Raw genomic sequence first — 21,429 nt, 5'->3', positions numbered from 1 at the left:
CACTAATATTAATACATCAAGACAAGATATGCATATGCATTGATTATCGAATTATATGAGTTTTTTCTTCATCTAGTTAATAATATACTCCATTGCTTCGTATGGTATTTGAGTTAAATATAAATATGTTAACTTAATAAATTTGTTAAAATAGAGAATAAATTGAATATTTAATAAATATAAGGAACTACATGTGTAATTTATTTATTTTTTATAATAGCACAAGTGAGACGTGCAATTTATTTAAAATAGTACAAGTGGGGCCTTGGGGTTTCCCTAATTTGAGTTTTTTTTTAGGGACTAAAATTGCATCTTTTGACAGGTACATGGTACACATTTTGAAAGGTTAAGTAATAAAGGAGTCAAATTGTGAATTTAAAATAAACTAGAAGGTCCTTTATAAAAATATAGTCTTCTCTTTCATCTATCATCCCCAAACAGCTAAACCCTTTCCCGGATTTTTTTTTCCTTTCACTTCCCCTGTTCGTTAATGGTTTGGGGCAAAATAAATAATCCAAATTTTTTTAACCCTAAAATTTCTAGGTTCACGGGGGCAGGCGCCCCCCTGGCCCAAGCTATTTTCGCCCCTGATGGTTGGTGAGCCTACCAAGGAAGACCTCAAACAAATACTACAAACTTAAATAATTCATTTCAAGAAACAACCTTTACCTACTACGAGTATAAACTAGTACACAACTTTAAGTAATCTTTTAAACGACTTTACTTTATCTTCTGTTCTTTTATTATTATTATTATTATTATACATAAATAGGTTCTCTAAATTTCTGTAGTCTCTTGGTTGACTTTTTATTGTTAATAAGGATTTGGTATAATGTAATTACAGAAATATAATTCAGGCGGTCTAACCGACCATATATAACTTAAATAACATAAAAATAAATGTTAGTGAAGTTAATAAAAGTTAGATTACAGAAATATAATTCAGGCGGTATAACCGACCATATATAACTTAAATAACATAAATATAAATGTTAGTGAAGTTAATAAAAGTTAGATTACAGAAATATAATTCAGGCGGTATAACCGACCATATATAACTTAAATAACATAAAAATAAATGTTAGTGAAGTTAATAAAAGTTAGATTACATTAATATAATTCAGGCGGTATAACCGACCATATATAACTTAAATAACATAAAAATAAATGTTAGTGAAGTTAATAAAAGTTAGTAAACATAAATGATAGTTAGGCGACAGTGTCGACCATATATAATTTAGGTGGCAAAGCCAACCATATAATAAGAACAATACAAATGCACTATGAACTTAATAAAAATTAGTAGTTCAAAATGTTAGTAGTCCAAAATTTGATATGTCCGAGTATGAAAATTATTAATAATTTCATACCTTGATTAGTGATTCGTGGTAGTTTGAGATATCCTTTGATTACACTAAGCTCTTCGTGCTGATAACGTGTTGTAATTTAGGAGTTTATAACTACCTTTGGCCTAAGCTTATTACACAATATTTGAATATGAAAGAGTAATAATGGATGGAGATAGAAAGATATATTTAATATATGTATATGAATGGGTGTAAATAACTGATTACATGGTGTACATATATATACTAAAATTTGATACTGTGTATAGTCAACGCAATCATTGTTGAAATTGTCAGCCATTTTTTTTTTGGCATTATCATAACAATAATAATAATAATTTATTTATTCAATAATTAATAAATTAATAAATATAATTAATTTAATAATTGATATAATAAATAACATAAACTTACTGGGCTTGTATAACACCAGCGAAAAAACATACCGAATTATTAGTGGGCTTGTGTAATCTGCTTTTCAAATAAGCTATAAAAATTATCAAAACTTTAACACCAAACGCCGCCGGTGGAACTCCTCCCTCCGGCACCTCTTCCACCGTCTCGTTATCACCATCGTAAGTGTTTTATTCATTAATTCGACCATACGCTCTTTTGTGCATTCACTTTCAGTGAATTCGAATTTCCAGTTGATTTAGCAACTTTTCATTTTTTATTTCTTATAACTCTAACACGCTTTTTAGGGTTTAGATAATATTGTGTTTTTTATTAGTAACTTTGCGGCCGAATTAAATCTATTTCGAAGTAGCGAGTGTTACAAGTATGATGATTATATTTATTTCATTTTTGCAGTTAAATTGCTAATGATACGGTTTTAAATTTTTACATAAACTAGCCATTAGGTTTGACTTTAAAAGTCAATGAATAAGGTTGTGGTGTCTCAGTTTTATTGTATGTTTTTAAGCGTATGTGTAATTGTATAAATAAACTTGCTACTGCTTTTCGATTTACTTTGACACATTATTTGAAGTGCCAACATTTGATTTGACATTGTTTTGTTGAAGCTTTTTACGCATTTATGGAAATTGGATCTTGTGTTAGAATTCCGAATGGAAGCTGCCCAGCATCATTCTTAAATCGTGCAAATTGCTTCCCTGAACAATCTGTTTCAACTCAAAATCGTATGTCTTGTTTATGTTATGCAACGTTTCCTCGCAAAAATGGTGGCATTTGTAAGTCGACTATGAAGGAAGCCAATAACCAAATTGAAGCTGTTGGAAAGGTAAAGGCCTGTCCCCAAAATACTATTTCTGCTTTATCTTTCATCATACAGGTTTCAGTCAATTTGTAATAACAGATTACAGATCAGAGTAATTTGTGTTATATTGTGTTAAAGATTATGTATGATTTCAGGTAGAAGTAAAACATACTGAATTTTCTTTTGGTATGGAGCCCTCAAGTTTAACAGCCATAAGTCCCTTGGATGGACGTTACTGGAAAAAGGTCAAGGATCTTTCTCCGTATTTAAGTGAATACGGTCTGATCTACTATCGGACCCTAGTTGAGGTACACTATTTATTTCTCTATTTATTTTTTTATTATGTTGATTTAGTCCCTATTGTGCCATTTTCCATGCTATTGAATCTTGATACACAGCTCACCAGATAAAAATAAATAGATTACATTTTTATAATGTAGTTCTAAATATAAACCTGTATTATCTCTTAGAAGTTTATGTATGTCGGTGAGTAAACAATTGGATACATTATGAAGATTTTGATGTTTAGTTTAGTCTTATACGTGTTTCTGTCACTTTAGATTAAGTGGCTCCTAAAACTCTCACAAATTCCCGAAGTACACGAGGTTCCAAGCTTTAGCAACGAAGCACAAACATTTTTGGAAGGATTGATTGATGGATTTAGTGAGGCTGATGCAATGCAAGTTAAAAATATCGAAAAAATTACTAATCATGACGTGAAAGCAGTTGAATATTTTCTCAAACAAAAATGTCAAGATAATCCTGAGATAGCTAAGGTATGTATCTATATTCATCCAAATGTTATTACTATTTAAAAATTCTGGCATAATCTTATATTAATGAAATCATTATAGGTGTTAGAGTTTTTCCATTTTGGGTGTACATCTGAAGACATAAACAACCTTGCTCATGGGTTAATGCTGAAAGAATCAGTTAACTCGGTTATTTTACCAGTCATGGATGATTTAGTAAATGCAATATACACAATGACCAAGGCTAATGCACACGTTCCTATGCTTTCTCGGACTCATGGACAGGTAATACACACACACACACACTCTCACACACACTCACACACACATCTGTTAATCATGAATTAAATCCAGAATTCTCATTTTTATGTAACTCTTTTTTTGTGTAATGTAGCCAGCATCACCAACAACGTTGGGGAAGGAAATGGTAATATTTGCAGAAAGATTGAACAGAGAAAGGCGGGATATTTCACAAGTAGAAATATTGGGTAAGTTTGCTGGTGCAGTTGGTAACTACAATGCACATGTTGTTGCGTATCCGGATGTTAATTGGCCACATGTTGCTGAAGACTTTGTAAACTCTCTCGGATTAAGCTTTAATCAACACATAACTCAGGCACGTTCTATGCGTTTGACTGCTTTTCACATATTTTTTTAGTTGATTGTTTTCAATCAACATTAACTTGTTTTGATGCTGCAGATTGAACCTCATGATTACATGGCAAAACTTTTCCATACATTCATCCGATTCAATAATATCTTACTTGATTTTGATAAGGACATATGGGGATACATTTCCGTTGGATACTTCAAACAGGTGCAATTTCTATGTGTTTATTTGTGATATGTCAACAAGTAGTAATGCTCAACAATAACCACCACCGGATATTGACTTTTTGAATCGTTGTGCAGGTGACTAAGGCTGGTGAAATTGGGTCGTCAACAATGCCTCACAAAGTTAACCCAATCGACTTTGAAAACAGTGAAGGCAATCTTGGGTTGGCCAATGCAATTTTAGACCATTTAAGTATGAAGTTGCCTATTTCACGTTGGCAGGTATATAAATACATTTAGCTTATTATATGTATTTTTCTAACCCCAACCCACACATATGCTTATATGGTCATCATGTATCTGGCTTGGCATATTTGTTATCATAACTGCAGCGTGACTTGACTGACTCTACAGTCCTGAGAAACATTGGTGTGGGCTTGGCTCATTCACTTTTGGCTTACACGAGTGCACTTGTAGGAATCAGAAAGCTTCAGGTAGTTAACTGACTAATGTGTTTTTGTTAAAGAGAAGGGGTAAATTGTCTAATAAATTAATTCTTGTTATTAATTTTGTTTTGTTTTTTTTTTTAGGTCAATGAATCTGCCTTAAACAAGGATCTTGACAACTCTTGGGAGGTTCTTGCTGAACCAATACAAACAGTATGTATCGAACTTTTGTGTTTATATCTTAAATGAATTGGTTAATTCTTCACATTATTGCAAATGAGTTATGTATTATCTAAAGAGTTTATAATTTAGCTTTTAGGTATTTATATTTATATTCCTATTGAAATGGTTTCATTATAGATGAATGCTATTGAGTTATATTTTTCGTGTACATAGGTGATGAGAAGATATGGTGTTGAAGAACCTTATGAGAAACTGAAGGAACTTACGAGAGGAAGAACGGTTAACAAAGAGAGCATTACTGATTTTATTAATGGGCTAGAAATACCATTAGAAGCAAAAACAGAGCTGTTGAAGTTAACACCTCACAATTATATTGGAGTTGCAGTTCAATTGGTGGAGGAGGCTTGTATTAAGGCCAATGTGTCCATTTAAGGTCATCATGACAGGTAACTGTATCCCAGTTGTAGCTTCTTATAAAATGGCACATAAGATGGTGTCAGTACCAAAATTTCCCATCTACGCATAACATTAATAAACACTGTAAAAGTAGTTGTGCAAATGAGTTGGTGGCTGTGAGACATTGTTAAGGCATTTGTTTTCTGAGTCTGAAAGCAATGGCATATGATGCATGGGGTTTATGGATGCTAATGAACTCTGCTTATTTTCTGGAAAAAGCAATAGATTATGTTGGTTTCCAATTCCCATTATTAACTTTGATGTTCCTTAGTTTATCAAGCTTAGATGTGTTTTACTTGCATTTATAATTCAAAATCGATGTTAACAGTGGTACATGGTCAATTACGTGTTGCTAGTAGCACACTCGCTTTTCCCCCCAGGGATAACATATATCATAGTGTTATTAAATTGGTCATTTTGTTACTTGTTGAAACTTTTATTATACTTTGTAATAGTTTGTATATAATAATGATAATGATGATAATGATAATGATAATGATGTTATAATTCAGTAGGCTTATAACTACCTTTAGTGGTTTGATTCTTGATGTTATAATTCAGTAGGCTTATAACTACCTTTAGTGATTTGATTCTTGATTTAGAATACTACTAATGAAGTGTAAGAACAAAGATGATAATGGAGAGAAAGAAAGAAACACTTTGTAAGTGTGAGAAATGGTGCAAGTTTAATGCTTGCATTCATGAGTATTTATAGCCTAAAATCTCAATATAAAAATACATACTTTGTGTACCAAAATTGACTATATGTATACACCAAAATTGACTATCCATATCTATATTATTCTTATTATTATAACACTCCCCCTTGGATAGTAATTTTATTTTGTTGAAGATCAACTATAAATTACTGCCTCGTTAAAAACCTTGCTAAAGAAAACCCAGTGGGAAAAAACTTTAGCTAAGGGAAAAAGAGTGCAGCATGGAGTTGACTCCCCCTCAAGTAGACATCGCTTCAGCTGTTACATCTTTTGAACATGTCTCATGCCAATGTTATGAACGTGTGTTCTGAAAATAGCAGTTGGAAGTGCTTTCGTGAAAAGATCAGCAGAGTTTTTGCTAGATTGCACATATCTCATTTCAATCTGGTTGTCCTTAATGAGATTTTGAGTGTATGAGAAGAATCTAGGTGGTATGTGTTTTGTTCGGTCACTTTTGATATACCCTTCTTTCATCTGTGCTATGCAAGCTGCATTATCTTCATAGATAGTTGTTGGACTTTTATCGCGTTCTAGTCCACAAGAATCAGTAATGAGTTGTGTCATTGATCTCAACCAAAAACATTCTCGAGTAGCTTCATGTAATGCAATCACTTCGGCATGATTTGACGATGTAGCAACAAGTGTTTGTTTTTGAGAACGCCATGATATTGCAGTACCTCCATTTAGGAATACATATCCAGTTTGAGATTTAGCTTTATGTGGATCAGATAAATAACCTGCATCTGCATAACCAACCAAATCTTGTTTTGATTCGTTAGAATAAAATAATCCTAAATCAGTAGTTCCTCGAAGGTATCGAAATATGTGTTTGATCCCATTCCAGTGTCTTTTGGTAGGAGCAGAGCTGAACCTTGCCAACAAATTAACTGCAAAAGAAATGTCAGGTCTTGTACAATTTGTAAGATACATAAGAGCTCCAATTGCACTAAGATATGGTACTTCTGGTCCAAGAATGTCTTCTTGATCTTCACATGGACGAAATGGATCAGCTTCAACATTGAGTGATCTAACAACCATAGGAGTACTTAATGGTTTTGCCTTGTCCATATTGAAACGTTTCAAAATCTTTTCAGTATATGTTGTTTGATGTACAAGTAAACCATTAGGCATATGCTCAATTTGTAAACCAAGGCAATACTTGGTTTTTCCGAGATCTTTCATTTCAAATTCTTTCTTTAGAAGTTGAATGGCTTCATGGATCTCTTTATTTGTACCTATGATGTTAAGATCATCAACATAAACAGCTATGATCACATATCCGGATGTTGTTTTCTTAATGAAAACACAAGGGCAAGTAAGATTATTTGTATACCCTTTGCTTATCAAGTAATCACTTAATCGGTTATACCACATACGTCCCGATTGTTTTAACCCATATAAAGATCTTTGTAATTTAATCGAATACATTTCTTTGGGTTTTGCATTTGATGCTTCTGGTACCTTAAATCCTTCAGGTATCTTCATATATATATCACTATCAAGTGATCCATATAGATAAGCAGTCACAACATCCATGAGATGCATTTCTAAATTTTTAGAAACTGCCAGACTGATTAAGTACCTAAAAGTAATTGCATCCATAACAGGAGAATAAGTTTCTTCATAATCAATTCCCGGTCTTTGAGAAAAACCTTGAGCTACAAGTCTAGCTTTATACCTTGTAACTTCATTTTTCTCATTTCTTTTTCGGACAAAAATCCATCTGTATCCTACAGGTTTCACATCTTTAGGAGTGAGAATGATGGATCCGAAAACTTTTCTTTTATTGAGTGATTCTAATTCAGCTCGTATTGCTTCTTTCCATTGAGCCCAATCATGTCTATTTTGACATTCAACCATAGATGTTGGTTCTGGATCATCATCATTATTCATGATGTCATATGCAACATTAAATGAAAATTTCTCATCAAGATTTTTCATTTCATTTCGGTTCCATAATATTTTTGAATATGCATAATTGATTGCAATTTCTGTATTGACATCATCAATCTCCTCTGCAGTAGGAGTACTGATTTGTGGTTCTTCTTGAACACTTTCTTTTACTTCATTATCAGCTGATTTTCTTTTTCGAGGATTTTTATCCTTTGAACCGATTGGTCTTCCACGTTTCTGACGTGGCAAAGATTCATGAGTGACGTTATTTCCAGCTTTTGGAATTTCAATTCGAGCTGGAGTATTTACTGCTGGTATATATGATTTTGTCACCGTTTTTGTATCTGTAAATGCATCAGGCAATTGATTTGCAAGTTCTTGTATATGCATTATCTTTTGAACTTCTGTCTCGCATTCTTTTGTGCGAGGATCAAGATACTTTAATTGAGGTTCACACCATGAAACATCATTTTCTTTATTTTTCATTTCTCCCCCTAATCTAGGGAACAATGTTTCATTAAAATGACAATCAGCAAAACGTGCTGTAAAAACGTCACCTGTCATAGGTTCAATATACCTTAATATTGAAGATGTTTCATATCCAACATATATTCCCAACCTCCTTTGAGGACCCATTTTTGTACGTTGTGGTGTCGCAATTGGAACATACACTGCACAACCAAATGTTCTAAGATGGGAAATATTTGGCTCTTGACCAAAAGCAAGTTGTAGGGGGGAATATTTATGACTTGCACTTGGTCTGATGCGAATCAATGCAGCAGCATGTAAAATTGCATGACCCCATATAGATACAGGGAGTTTTGTTCTCATTATCAATGGTCTAGCAATTAACTGTAAACGTTTAATCAATGACTCGGCTAAACCATTTTGTGTATGCACATGAGCAACAGAATGTTCAACAACAATTCCTATAGACATGCAATAGTCATTAAATGCTTGAGATGTAAATTCACCAGCATTATCAAGTCTCACCCTTTTAATGGTGTAATCAGAAAATGAGCTCTCAATTTAATAATTTGGGCAAGAAATTTTGCAAATGCCACATTACGGCTTGATAACAGACAAACATGAGACCATCTGCTAGATGCGTCTATTAGAACCATGAAATATCTAAATGGTCCACATGGTGGATGAATTGGTCCACATATATCACCTTGAATTCTTTCAAGAAACATTGGTGATTCTTTCTCAACCTTAAGTGGTGAGGGTCTAGTTATCAATTTTCCAAGAGAGCAAGATGTACATGGAACCATTGTATCATGATGGATTTTTCTATCCTTTAATGGATGTCCATGAGTACATTCAATAATCCTTTTCATCATTGTTGATCCTGGATGGCCTAATCTGTTATGCCATAAACTGAATACACCAGGATCAATATATTTTTTGTTAACTACCATATGTATTTCTGGTACATTTATATGTGTATAATGTAATCCAGAACTAAGTCTTGGCAGTTTTTCAACCACATGACTCTTGTCAGTGATACTTAAATATTTCTCATTTTCTGTTGTCACTGACTGATAATCATACCCGTTAAGGTATATGTCGGAGAAACTCAATAAATTTCTGCTTGACATGGGAGAAAATAAGGCATCATTTATTAAAAATTTTGTACCATTTGGTAGTATGAAATTTGCCTTTCCTATCCCTTTTATCAAGTTAGCAGGTCCTGATATTGTATGTATAGTTCCTTCCGTTGGTTTTAGATCAATAAAATATTTCTCGGATTTAAGTATAGTGTGTGTAGTTCCACTGTCTGCTATACAGAGATCTCCACCACTTGATTGATGTTGTATTCCAGCAAAATTCATATTGAACTTCATATATAAGAAATAAATAGTGAGTACATTAATATTACACAATATTTTAAACGCAAATAGATAGTACTGAAACATTTAGCAAACATAATGACAAAGACAGACGATATTAAATCGTTTATTTTTCAAAAGACACACAACTTAAACATTCAAGAAATCTTCATATAAATCAGATGGTTTCTCAGTGACTGTTGGATCAATATTATCCACAAAATTTACTTCCTTTTCTTTACCTTTCAGCGAATCCTGATACATCTTAACAAGATGTTTAGATGTTCGGCAAGTATTAGCCCAGTGGCCCATTCTACCACATCTGTAGCAAGATTCTTCAGAATTTTTAGAAGAATTTTCTTCAACATCTTGTTTAATGGGCTTGTTTTGTGGTTGATATTTATATTTTCGTGGATTACTATTTCTTTGACCACCACGGCCACGACCACGACCACGTCCACGCCCATTACCATTACCATAAGGATGGTTTCTACCATAGTTATGGCTTTTGGCATGATGATGGTGATGGTTATTATAACCACGACCTTGCCCGCGTCCTTGTCCTTGTTTATAATTATTTGCAGTATTTGCTTCAGGGATTGCAAGTGTACCAGTAGGACGGGATTGCTGATTTTTCATTAATAGCTCATCATTTTGCTCTGCAACTAAGAGATATGAATTAAGTTCAGGATATGTTTTGAACTTTAGCATTCTCAAATTTCTTTGCACTGTGATGTTTGCAGCATTCATTGTGGAGAAAGTTTTCTCCATCATGTCTGCATCACTAATTTCATGTCCACAGAATTTAAGTTGTGAACATGTATTATACAGAGCTGAGCTGTATTCATTTACTTTCTTAAAGTCTTGGAACCTTAATGTTCTCCATTGTTCCATTGCAGCTGGAAGTAAAATTTCTCTTTGATTATTGAATCTGCTTTTGAGACCTTCCCATAAAACATGGGGATCTTCTACAGTCACATAATTATTTTGTAAGCATTCATCAATATGTTGATGAATAAAGCAACATGCCGTAGCTTGTTCTTTTTCAGAACAAGTGTTGTTTTCATTTATGGTTTCAAGAATGCCCATTGATTTAAGATGCATTTTTACTTTTATAACCCATGGCATGTAGTTGTTTCCAGTTGATTCTAAAGGAGTAAATTTAAGCTTTTCCAGATTCGACATTTTCTATTATCAAAAATTAAAACAAACATCATGATAAATTAGAGTCAATTTATATTCATAAGTATATAAACATTAAACATAAATTTAATATAACATAAATGATAAGTAGGTGACAGTGTCGACCATGTGTAAGCAATCATAAATAAATGTTATATAACAAAAATATAAATATTAGTAAACATAAATGAAAATTTGGCGACAGTGTCGACCATATATTTTTTCAGGTGGTATAACCGACCTATATCATTCTGGTGGTATAACCGACCATATATCATTTTGGTGGTATAACCGACCATATATCATTTTGGTGGTATAACCGACCATATATCATTTTGGTGGTATAACCGACCATATATCATTTTGGTGGTATAACCGACCATATATCATTTTGGTGGCAGAGCCAACCATATTTAGTATTAAGATTATCGTGCTGATAACGTGTTATAATTCAGTAGGCTTATAACTACCTTTAGTGGTTTGATTCTTGATGTTATAATTCAGTAGGCTTATAACTACCTTTAGTGATTTGATTCTTGATTTAGAATACTACTAATGAAGTGTAAGAACAAAGATGATAATGGAGAGAAAGAAAGAAACACTTTGTAAGTGTGAGAAATGGTGCAAGTTTAATGCTTGCATTCATGAGTATTTATAGCCTAAAATCTCAATATAAAAATACATACTTTGTGTACCAAAATTGACTATATGTATACACCAAAATTGACTATCCATATCTATATTATTCTTATTATTATAACAAATGATTTATTTTTGGGGATAAAAACGATACCATTAATTACATATCTGAAAATCAACCAGTACGACCGATACAATGAAATACAAAACGAGCCCTTACCAAACTAAACTACCTACAAACTACCTCACCTACAGTAACTACCTACGAACGATAATTATAATAATTGGTGGTGACAATTAGTATGTAGATAAATAAATAATGATTCTTCATAAAATTTCCGTGTTGCTTCCACGGTTTTATCCATCGACAACGACTGATTAAAGTTTTATTGCAACCTATATCAGTCAAACGATAAGAAACATAATCATTGCTTATGAACCAACTAAGGGATCAAAGTATTAATGTTCTTTCTTCCTACTTAGACGAGTCAAAGAATGTACTCATCAACATCGCTTTATGGACCAAAAAAGGGATCAAAACATTATTGTTTCTATACGAGGAATAGAAAGTCAATGACCATGCTTCAGTTACTCATCATTCACACTTTCTAAACTATATAATGGATCAATCACCATGGAGGTATATATACAAGGGATCAAATTCTGACGTCCAAATTGGACTCTTGATATCCTCGTAAAAAGTTTCACGGCTAAATCTCACTAAGCACACTTGTATCTTGGAGTGGCTAGGAAATGGTGGAAAGTTATCACGTGATAACCCAGTAGTTTGCATACATTTGGATAAAAAAAATATCCGGCCTCCCTAAGTAGCCTGAAGAGGAAATACTTCATCCGTTTACCATTTCACACTTAGAGTACAAGTACACAATAACATATATAAAGATAGTTTTTAGCATGTACTTCATCAATGACAGTTTTTTAGGATGTAGTCAACATCTCCTAAAATGGCAGCTGAATTAACCCTCAGAAATGATTTATGTAGAATTATTCTTTTATAGATGAGATTATCATGTAACAAAATTGGAGGCATCAGGTTGACACAAAGGATGGTAAGAGGAGTGGAGACACGTTAAGTACTATGATCATGCCAATATTCTTTGGGAACGCTGAAGTGAAATAGGGTAAGTGTTAAGTATACCTGAAAAACGAGTCAGGTTGGGTTGATTTGGTTAACGGGTCAAAACGGGGTTTATCCCTAGTCCTTATGTTATAATTAGTGATATCTTAACTAAGAGAAACAAAACAATGACATACATAATTAATGAATGGAATCCCATGTAGTGGACGTGTAAATTACTCTTACAAAGTAGACCAAGACTTTGAGTCAAGTAAAGTAAAACTTAATTGCAATGTGTCAATGCTTGTCACTTCAGTCCCCATAAAAGAATGATTTTTCCCACATCAAAAATATACAAGAAAGTTGTTCATGGCATACCTTTCTTTATTCTTCCATGCAGTAGCAGTAATGTTGTTAATCTCTGCAACACTTGCTAAAAACAATACCGATCACCTTGCGCTCCTAGCCATTAAGTCTGGCATCACCCACGACCCACAACGCGTTCTCGACACATGGAACACCTCTATTCATTTCTGCAATTGGGAGGGTATCACATGTGGTCGTCGACATCCTAGAGTCACCGCATTGGACCTTGGAACTAAAAGCATTGTTGGCACCTTGTCTCCACATATTGGAAACTTAAGTTTTCTTAGAGTGATAAGTCTAGAGAACAACAGCTTCAAAAGCGTAATCCCATCTCAAATAGGTAATTTATTTAGGTTACGGAACCTAATTCTATTCAACAATTCTTTTGAAGGTGAAGTTCCAGCCAGTTTATCAAACTGCACTCGGCTCAACGTTCTTCACTTGGCTAGAAATAAACTAGTTGGTAAGCTTCCACAAAAGCTTAGTTCGCTGGTGAACCTAGAGATGGTAACCCTTAATTCTAATGGTTTCACAGGAGGGATACCATCTTTCTTGGCGAACCTCACGTCACTTGTAGTTATTACGGCTGCCAACAATCATCTAGGTGGAAGCATTCCACATGGTTTAAATCAATTGGTTAACTTGCAAGTAATTATGTTTGGTAATAACCAATTGTACGGTACAATCCCCCCATCTTTGTACAACTTATCATCTTTAAGATTCATTAGTTTCACAGATAATAAAATCAGTGGAGATCTACCACTAGATTTAGGCTTGCGGCTTCCTAAGCTTGAATATGTCCAGATGTCAGAAAACAAACTTACAGGAAAAATTCCATCCTCTTTTTCTAATTGTTCAAACTTGGTAGAGCTTAACTTAGGGAAAAACAGGTTTACTGGAAAGGTTGACATAAATTTTAGTCAGATACCAAATGTTCAGTATCTTGGGCTATTTGACAACAGTTTAAGGAGTTTGGAACCTGATGAGTTGAAGTTTATCGATTCCATGATCAACTGTAGCAAACTCGGAATGTTGGATATGGGGAATAATCGATTTGGAGGAACCATTCCAAACGTATTTGAGGATTTTGGACAGTTAGAGGGGCTTGTTTTGAATGGAAATCAGTTAGAAGGAGAGGTGCCTAGCTCATTGTCCAAATGCAAATCCTTAAAAGAACTTGATCTTGGAAACAACCTCTTAAATGGAACATTCCCTGGTTGGTTAGGAGATCTTCCTAGTCTACAAGTCCTTATCTTTAAATCTAACAAACTTAGTGGTCCTATCTCAATCTCTTCTACTACTAATTACTCGTTTAGGAGTCTGCATATTCTTGACTTGTCTCATAATGAGTTTGTTGGACAACTACCTCTACAGTTTTTTCAAAATTTCAATGCCAAGAAGAGTATTGCTACAAGGAGCACACATCCTGAATATTTAAGAATCTTTTCTATATATTGCTCTATCACTGTTGCAATGAAAGGGGTAGAACAAAGTTTCTCACAACTTTTGGTTGACTACACAATTATTGATGTATCGAACAATAGTTTTGAAGGAGTGATTCCAGCCGTTATCGGTGAGCTAATTTCATTGAAAGCTCTAAATTTATCCCACAACCGCCTCACGGGTGGAATCCCACATGCTCTTGGGAACCTTTCAGAAATTGAATCATTAGACCTATCATCGAATCAACTCACCGGAGAGATCCCTACAAGTCTTGAAGATATCAATGGTCTTGCAGACTTGAATCTTTCGCAAAATCATCTCGTAGGACGTATCCCACAAGGGAAACAATTTGATACCTTTAATGCCGATTCTTTTACTCGAAATTCAGGGCTCTGTGGGGTACCATTGCCTAACCAATGTGAACTCCCACAAGATAAGGAAGACGCAGATGATCAGGAAGAGCGTGATGAGGAGAGTGGATTTACATGGAGAGTGGTGATGTTGGGATATGGATGTGGAAGTTTACTTGGAATGTTCATGGGGTATCTCATGTTGTCAACTGGGACACCAAAATGGTTCACTGCAATTTATGATGCACTAGAGCATACACTCTTGAAGAAGCGAAACAAAACAAGATACATATAAATGGGGAGAAGAAATTCAAATCTAAATGGTACAAAGTATATGTGTTTTTATTATAATCACAAGAGGTGAAAAACACCTGTACTTTATAATTTTCTGATGCAGGTATGTAAGTTTGGGTTGTATTTAAACCTTACGAATTATCAAATTCAGGAGGATCTTCTGAATTGGGTTGCATTATATTGCGAGTATCTTTTAATTATTATTTTATTAATTAACGTTGGTACTTCCAAATCGTAGTATTAATGATGTATGTTTTTGTTATCTCATTGGCCATATTACCATGGTATTTGGTATAGGCTATATTTATATACTACGTAGTATGTTTTTAAGCTCATGCTTTGCACATCTATCAAAAAATTGACATTAAAGATCAATTGTGAGATTTTGAAAAGAAAAAAAAAAAAAAAAAAAAAAAAAAACTATGTGCAACTATCTTTATAGTTTATACATCAGTTACCCCTATGCAAACATATGTAAACAAGTCCGATGTGTATTAGCTTCCTTTTCAAGTGGACTCCAACTTTAATGAAAAAAAAAAAAATTATAGAGGTAAAAGCACGATTATTGAATTGGGACATCAATCATAGTCACTAGGAGTCGATTTAAAAATATATAAAGTAACTTAAGCCCAAAAAATTCGGCCCACTTAATTAGCAAATTGGTCTATTTTATTTTAGTTAAATACTAGTCACTATCTGATTCTTCTTCCATCTTCATCTTCAACAAATGTCATATACAAACAAAAAATACCCCTGAATTCTCAAAAGCAAAAATTAAAAATAAAAGAAAAAAATAAAGAAAAATAAGCCAATCAAAAGGAAGGATACATTGAAATCTCAACGTCGGCTAGCTAACGCCGAAAGGCAACGGTGAAGTTTAACGGCGCTTTAACGTCGGGACGGAGTGGCCACGGTCATCGTCCCCGGCGTCGGATTTCTTTAACAGCGAAAAACGCAAAAGCAAGTGCTTTTCAAAAATTAAGGTAAAACTCAAAGGATATACAATTTGTATCAACTTCCTTAACCAAGTTTTTTTTTTTGAACGGCGATTTTTTTGGCATCAGTAGATCATTTATTTCAACGACCCTCATCATTTGCACGTATTACACACGTTCGGACGGAAACCCGAACCCGATCGACGGTACCCGGGAACACATCCATTCAGGCAGTGTTCCTGGGTAGAGGTCCGTGAACGAATATGGTAAAACCTCTCTATAGGGTCAATATATACCACCATTATTGGTGTATAATTGTTTTAGGGATAATCAGATGACTGTATTAATCACCTCTAAACCACTATCTAACACCTTAATATGTAGGATTATGATTGTATATGTTGGAGAAAAACTCACATTGGGTTTAGGGATAATCAGATGACTTCAACTATGTCAACGTAACCAATGTTGCAAAACACCCTGTATCGAGCTATTTTTTTTAAAGGCAAACACACACACTCATACACGAATTTAAACACGAATATATACATGCCCCTCCGGGACTCGAACCCCCAACCTATAGGTTGAAGGGGTTACCTCGATACCGCTAGGCCAATGGCCGTTTGGTGTCTCGAGCTGTTAAGTCTAGCAATACCGATCACCTTGCACTCCTAGCCATTAAGTCTAGCATCACCCACGACCCACAACACGTATTCGACACATGGAACACATCTATTCATTTCTGCAAATGGGAAGGTGTTACATGTGGTCGTCGACATACTAGAGTCACCACATTGGACCTCGGATCTAGAGGCATTGTTGGTTCCTTGTCTCCACATATTGGAAACTTAAGTTTTCTTAGAGTGATAAGACTAGATAATAACAGCTTCAAAAGCGTAATCCCACCACAAATTGGTAATTTATTTAGGTTACAAAAGCTAATTCTCATCAACAATTCTTTCGAAGGTGAAGTCCCAACCAGTTTATCAAACTGCACTCGGCTCACCGTTCTTGGATTATCAAGAAACAAACTAGTTGGCACGCTTCCACAAAAGCTTGGTTCGCTACTGAACCTCGAGATCATAACCACTCATTCTAACGGTTTCACAGGCGGAATACCGTCTTTCTTGACGAACCTCACGTCACTTGTAGCTATATCAGTTGCCAACAATCATCTAGGTGGAACCATTACACATGGTTTAAATCAACTGGTTAACTTGCAAGAAATTAAGTTTGGTAATAACCATTTGTATGGTACAATCCCTCCATCTTTGTACAACTTATCATCTTTAAGAGTCATTAGTCTCATAGATAATGAAATAAGTGGAGATCTTCCACAAGATATAGGCTTAAAACTTCCTAATCTTGAGTTATTCAGGATGTCAGGAAACAAACTAACAGGAAAAATTGCATTCTCTTTTTCTAATTGTTCGAATTTGGTAGAGCTTAACTTAGGGACAAACAATTTAACCGGAAAGATTGACATAAACTTCAGTCAAATGCCAAACTTTTGGTATCTTGGGCTATTTGACAACAGGTTAGGGAGTTCGGAACCTGATGAGTTGAAGTTTATCGATTCAATGATCAATGGTAGCAAACTTGAAATGTTAAGTATTCATATGAACCAATTGAGTGGAGTCCTTCCTAGTTCTATAGGCAATCTTTCTACTCAAATAACATCTCTATATTTTGCTAATAACTTTTTACACGGGCCCTTGCCTTCTGGGATCGATAATCTTGTTAACTTAGAGCGGTTAGGTATGTTAGATAATCAGTTCACAGGCATAATTCCTAACGAACTAGGTAATCTCCGAAATTTGTGTTGAGAAAAGTGACACCGAATTATAGCAAACCACTAGTAATAATATGAAAACGATAATAAAGGAACACCGAGATTTAACGTGGAAAACCCCAATAGGGTAAAAACCACGGGCAAGGAAAGAAACGTTTCACTAATAAGAATAATAGGAATTACAACTTCTCTCTAATTACAAGGATAATTACTAATCCTTATATCGCTTGTAATTAGGAGACTAAACTCAAACTCTCTATTACACTCTTAAAATATAAGAAGAAGAATGTGTTTTGGGATGATTTGAATGCTTGCTTATGGCTCTATTTATAGTAGTAAGGATTGGGATTTGGTGAGAGTTAGGCAAGTTAGGTAATGAAAAGTGTTACCTACAACTTACCAACAACCATCCACTTATTTTACCAACTACATCCACCAACAACATCTACCAACAACCATTTATATTTTCTATTTCAACAATATCCCACTTGAAGATTCGATTGAAACTCAATCAATCTTCACACGATAATCCTTCCTTGCCAATGATGTTGCTTACGTTTCCGCTAGGCCGCATGAGGAATGTCACCAAATAAACTTGTCACGGTTGATTGACTTTGTTAGAAAATCGGCCACATTGTCGTTTGTATGAATTTTCTGCACATCCACGGTTCCTTCTTCCACTTTCTCACGAACGAAGTGATACTGAACTCGTATATGCTTTGTCTTTGAATGAAATGCTGGATTCCTTGCAAGATGCAAGGCACTCTGGTTGTCACAAAATAGAGTGATATTCTCTTGCTTGTGCCCGAGTTCCTCCAACAACATCTTCAACCATACTGCCTCTTTAGTAGCGTGAGTAGCTGCTACATATTCTGCTTCTGTTGTTGATGTCGCCACAACTGACTGCAGTTTTGAAACCCATCTTATTGTTCCACCACAAAGTGTAAAAACATATGTAGTGGTAGATTTACTTTTATCCATATCACCTGCATAATCTGAATCAACATACCATTTGACAATAAATTCAGGTTCCCCATAACATAATGCAACATCCAAAGTACCCTTAATGTATTTTAGGATCCTCTTTACCGCATTCCAGTGCTCTTTACCAGGATTCGCCATGTACCGACTAACTACTCCCACTGCATGTGCAATGTATGGTCTTGTACATATCATTGCGAACATTAAACTTCCCACTGCTGATGCATACGGTACTCGAGACATCTCCTTCCTCTCGTATTCACTGCTAGGACACATAACGGAGGATAACTTGAGATTAGTAGGAAGTGGGGTTGAGATTGGCTTACTATCTTGCATATTGAAGCGCTGCAAGACTTTCTTCAAATAATTCTTTTGAGAAAGCCAAATCTTCCTATTATCTCTGTCTCGATGAATTTGCATCCCTAGAATCTTGTTTGCGGCACCCAAGTCTTTCATTTCAAACTCCCTAGCCAATTGAGCCTTCAGCTTATTAATACAATCTTTGTTGGGGCTTGCAACCAACATGTCGTCTACATATAACAGCAAAATGACAAAATCATTGTCCCCAAACCTCTTGAAATATGCACAAGGGTCTGCATAAAGTCTGTTATATTCAAGGCTCATTATGAAAGAATCAAATCTCTTGTACCAACATCTCGGCGCCTGTTTGAGACCATACAGAGATTTCTTTAACCTGCAAACCAAGTTCTTTTTTCCTTGTAGTTCAAAACCTTCTGGTTGAAGCATATAAATTTCTTCTTCAAGATTTCCATGAAGAAATGCAGTTTTCACATCTAGCTGCTCTAGATGCAAATCAAATGTAGCACACATCGCTATAACTACTCGAATTGTTGTAAGTCGAACCACAGGAGAAAATATTTCATTAAAGTCCGTACCTTCTTTCTGAGCATATCCTTTAAATACCAGTCTTGCACGATACCGCTCCACTTGATCATCGCCATTTCGCTTGATCTTATACACCCATTTATTTCCAATAGGTTTTCTACCTTTCGGCAATGGCACAAGTTCCCATGTTTTATTTTTATGAAGAGCTTCAATTTCTTCCTGCATAGCTGTCATCCATTGAGATGCATCTGAATGATTTAGTGCCTCGCGAAGAGTTGTTGGCTCTCCTTCCTCTGTTAGAAGACAATATGCAACATTGCTTTTCATAATATAATCCGAGTGCCACCCTGGACGTTTCCGTTTCCGATTAGAAGTACGAGTCGTTGGAGCTTCATCAATGACTACTTGATTTTCATCATTCTCTGGTACTGCTTCAGAAGAATCTTTATGAAATTCATTACCCACCTGTATCGGTATAGTTTCTATTGAAGTGCTAACATCTTCAAGATCTTTGTCTTCTGTAAAGACAACATCTCTGCTGATGACTACTTTGTGGGCAGTGGGGTCCCATAAGTGATACCCCTTAACTCCATCAGCATACCCCAAAAACAAACACTTTCTGGACTTTGGATCCAACTTTGTCGTTTCTTGAGAATTGTACATTGCGTACATAGGACTTCCAAATACATGAAGGTCTGAGTAATCAACTGGTTTACCAGTCCACATCTCCATCGGTGATTTCAACTCAATTGCAGTTGATGGTGACCGATTTATTACGTAACAGGCAGTATTAACTGCTTCTGCCCAGAATGATTTCCCCAAGCCTGCAGTTGCCAACATCGCCCTTGTTCTATCTAACAAGGTTCTGTTCATCCGCTCTGCCACTCCGTTTTGTTGAGGAGTGTATGCCGTCGTGAACTGCCTTTTGATACCTTCTTGTTTGCAGAACTTATCAAATTCTTCACCAGTGTATTCTCCTCCATTATCCGTCCTCAAACACTTGATCTTTTTACCAGATTCAAGTTCAACTCGTGCTTTGTAAACTTTGAAAACTTCAAACACATCCGCCTTCCTCTTGATTGGGTACACCCAACATCTCCTAGTATAATCATCAATAAATGATACAAAATACTTTGCTCCTCCTAGGGATTGAACTGGTGCTTGCCACACATCAGAGTGAACCAATTCTAGAACCAATTTACTTCTAGAATTTGATGTGTTAAACTTCAGACGATGCTGCTTACTGATTACACAATGCTCACAAAAAGGTAGCGATACCTTTGTAAGACCAGGAATAAGATTTCTTTCAACAAGAATCTTCATACCTTGTTCAGACATGTGTCCAAGCTTTTGATGCCATGTCATAGCAACTTTATCACTTAAACAATTCGAAGCAACAGATGCTTCCGATTCCTGTACCGTCTCGCCTTTCAGAATGTATAAATTAGCACCCACCTTTTCTCCTTTCATAAGTACAACCGCGCCTTTCTTGATTATCATGATCTTCTCATGTATCACCATCTTACAACCAAGATCATCCAATTGTCCTAAAGACAATAAGTTCTTCTTCAAACCTTCCACGTGTCGTACACCTTGAGTAGTACGAACTGTACCATCGTGCATCTTCAGAATGATATCTCCAATTCCAATGATCTTTAGTTCATGATCATTGCAACTATATACAGATCCTCCTGAGATACGTTCATATTGTTTGAACCATTCTCTTCTAGGGGTCATGTGAAAAGTAGCTCCTGAGTCAAATAACCAGACATCAACAAATGTCTTTCTGCCTTCATTTGCTACCACTGCCTCACTAACCAAAGCAGTCCCATCATCTGAAGTGCTTGCAATATTTCCTTGAGGATTTGAGTTATTTAAACTCCGACAATCCTTCTTCAGGTGACCT

General features: G+C 35.1%; 1 protein-coding gene and 1 pseudogene across 1 annotated transcript; both read left to right on the top strand.

The window, feature by feature from the left end:
- The first annotated feature begins 1,781 nt into the window (after positions 1-1,781).
- Positions 1,782-5,595, top strand: LOC139895776 (uncharacterized). The gene is made up of 11 exons (XM_071878313.1): positions 1,782-1,921; positions 2,369-2,586; positions 2,718-2,870; positions 3,123-3,338; positions 3,417-3,599; positions 3,709-3,930; positions 4,015-4,131; positions 4,227-4,370; positions 4,481-4,582; positions 4,679-4,747; positions 4,931-5,595. The coding sequence occupies exons 2-11, from the start codon at positions 2,383-2,385 to the stop codon at positions 5,147-5,149; spliced, it is 1,629 nt and encodes a 542-aa protein (XP_071734414.1). The 5' UTR covers positions 1,782-1,921; positions 2,369-2,382; the 3' UTR covers positions 5,150-5,595.
- Positions 5,596-15,066: 9,471 nt separating this feature from the next.
- LOC139899703 (putative receptor-like protein kinase At3g47110) overlaps positions 15,067-21,429 on the top strand; it is a 62,456-nt pseudogene continuing 56,093 nt past the window's right edge.

Source organism: Rutidosis leptorrhynchoides, chromosome 3 (assembly GCF_046630445.1).
Source record: "Rutidosis leptorrhynchoides isolate AG116_Rl617_1_P2 chromosome 3, CSIRO_AGI_Rlap_v1, whole genome shotgun sequence".
Taxonomy (NCBI): domain Eukaryota; kingdom Viridiplantae; phylum Streptophyta; class Magnoliopsida; order Asterales; family Asteraceae; genus Rutidosis; species Rutidosis leptorrhynchoides.
Note: the sequence above shows the minus strand (reverse complement) of the source record. Positions and strands in the feature narration are given on the sequence as shown.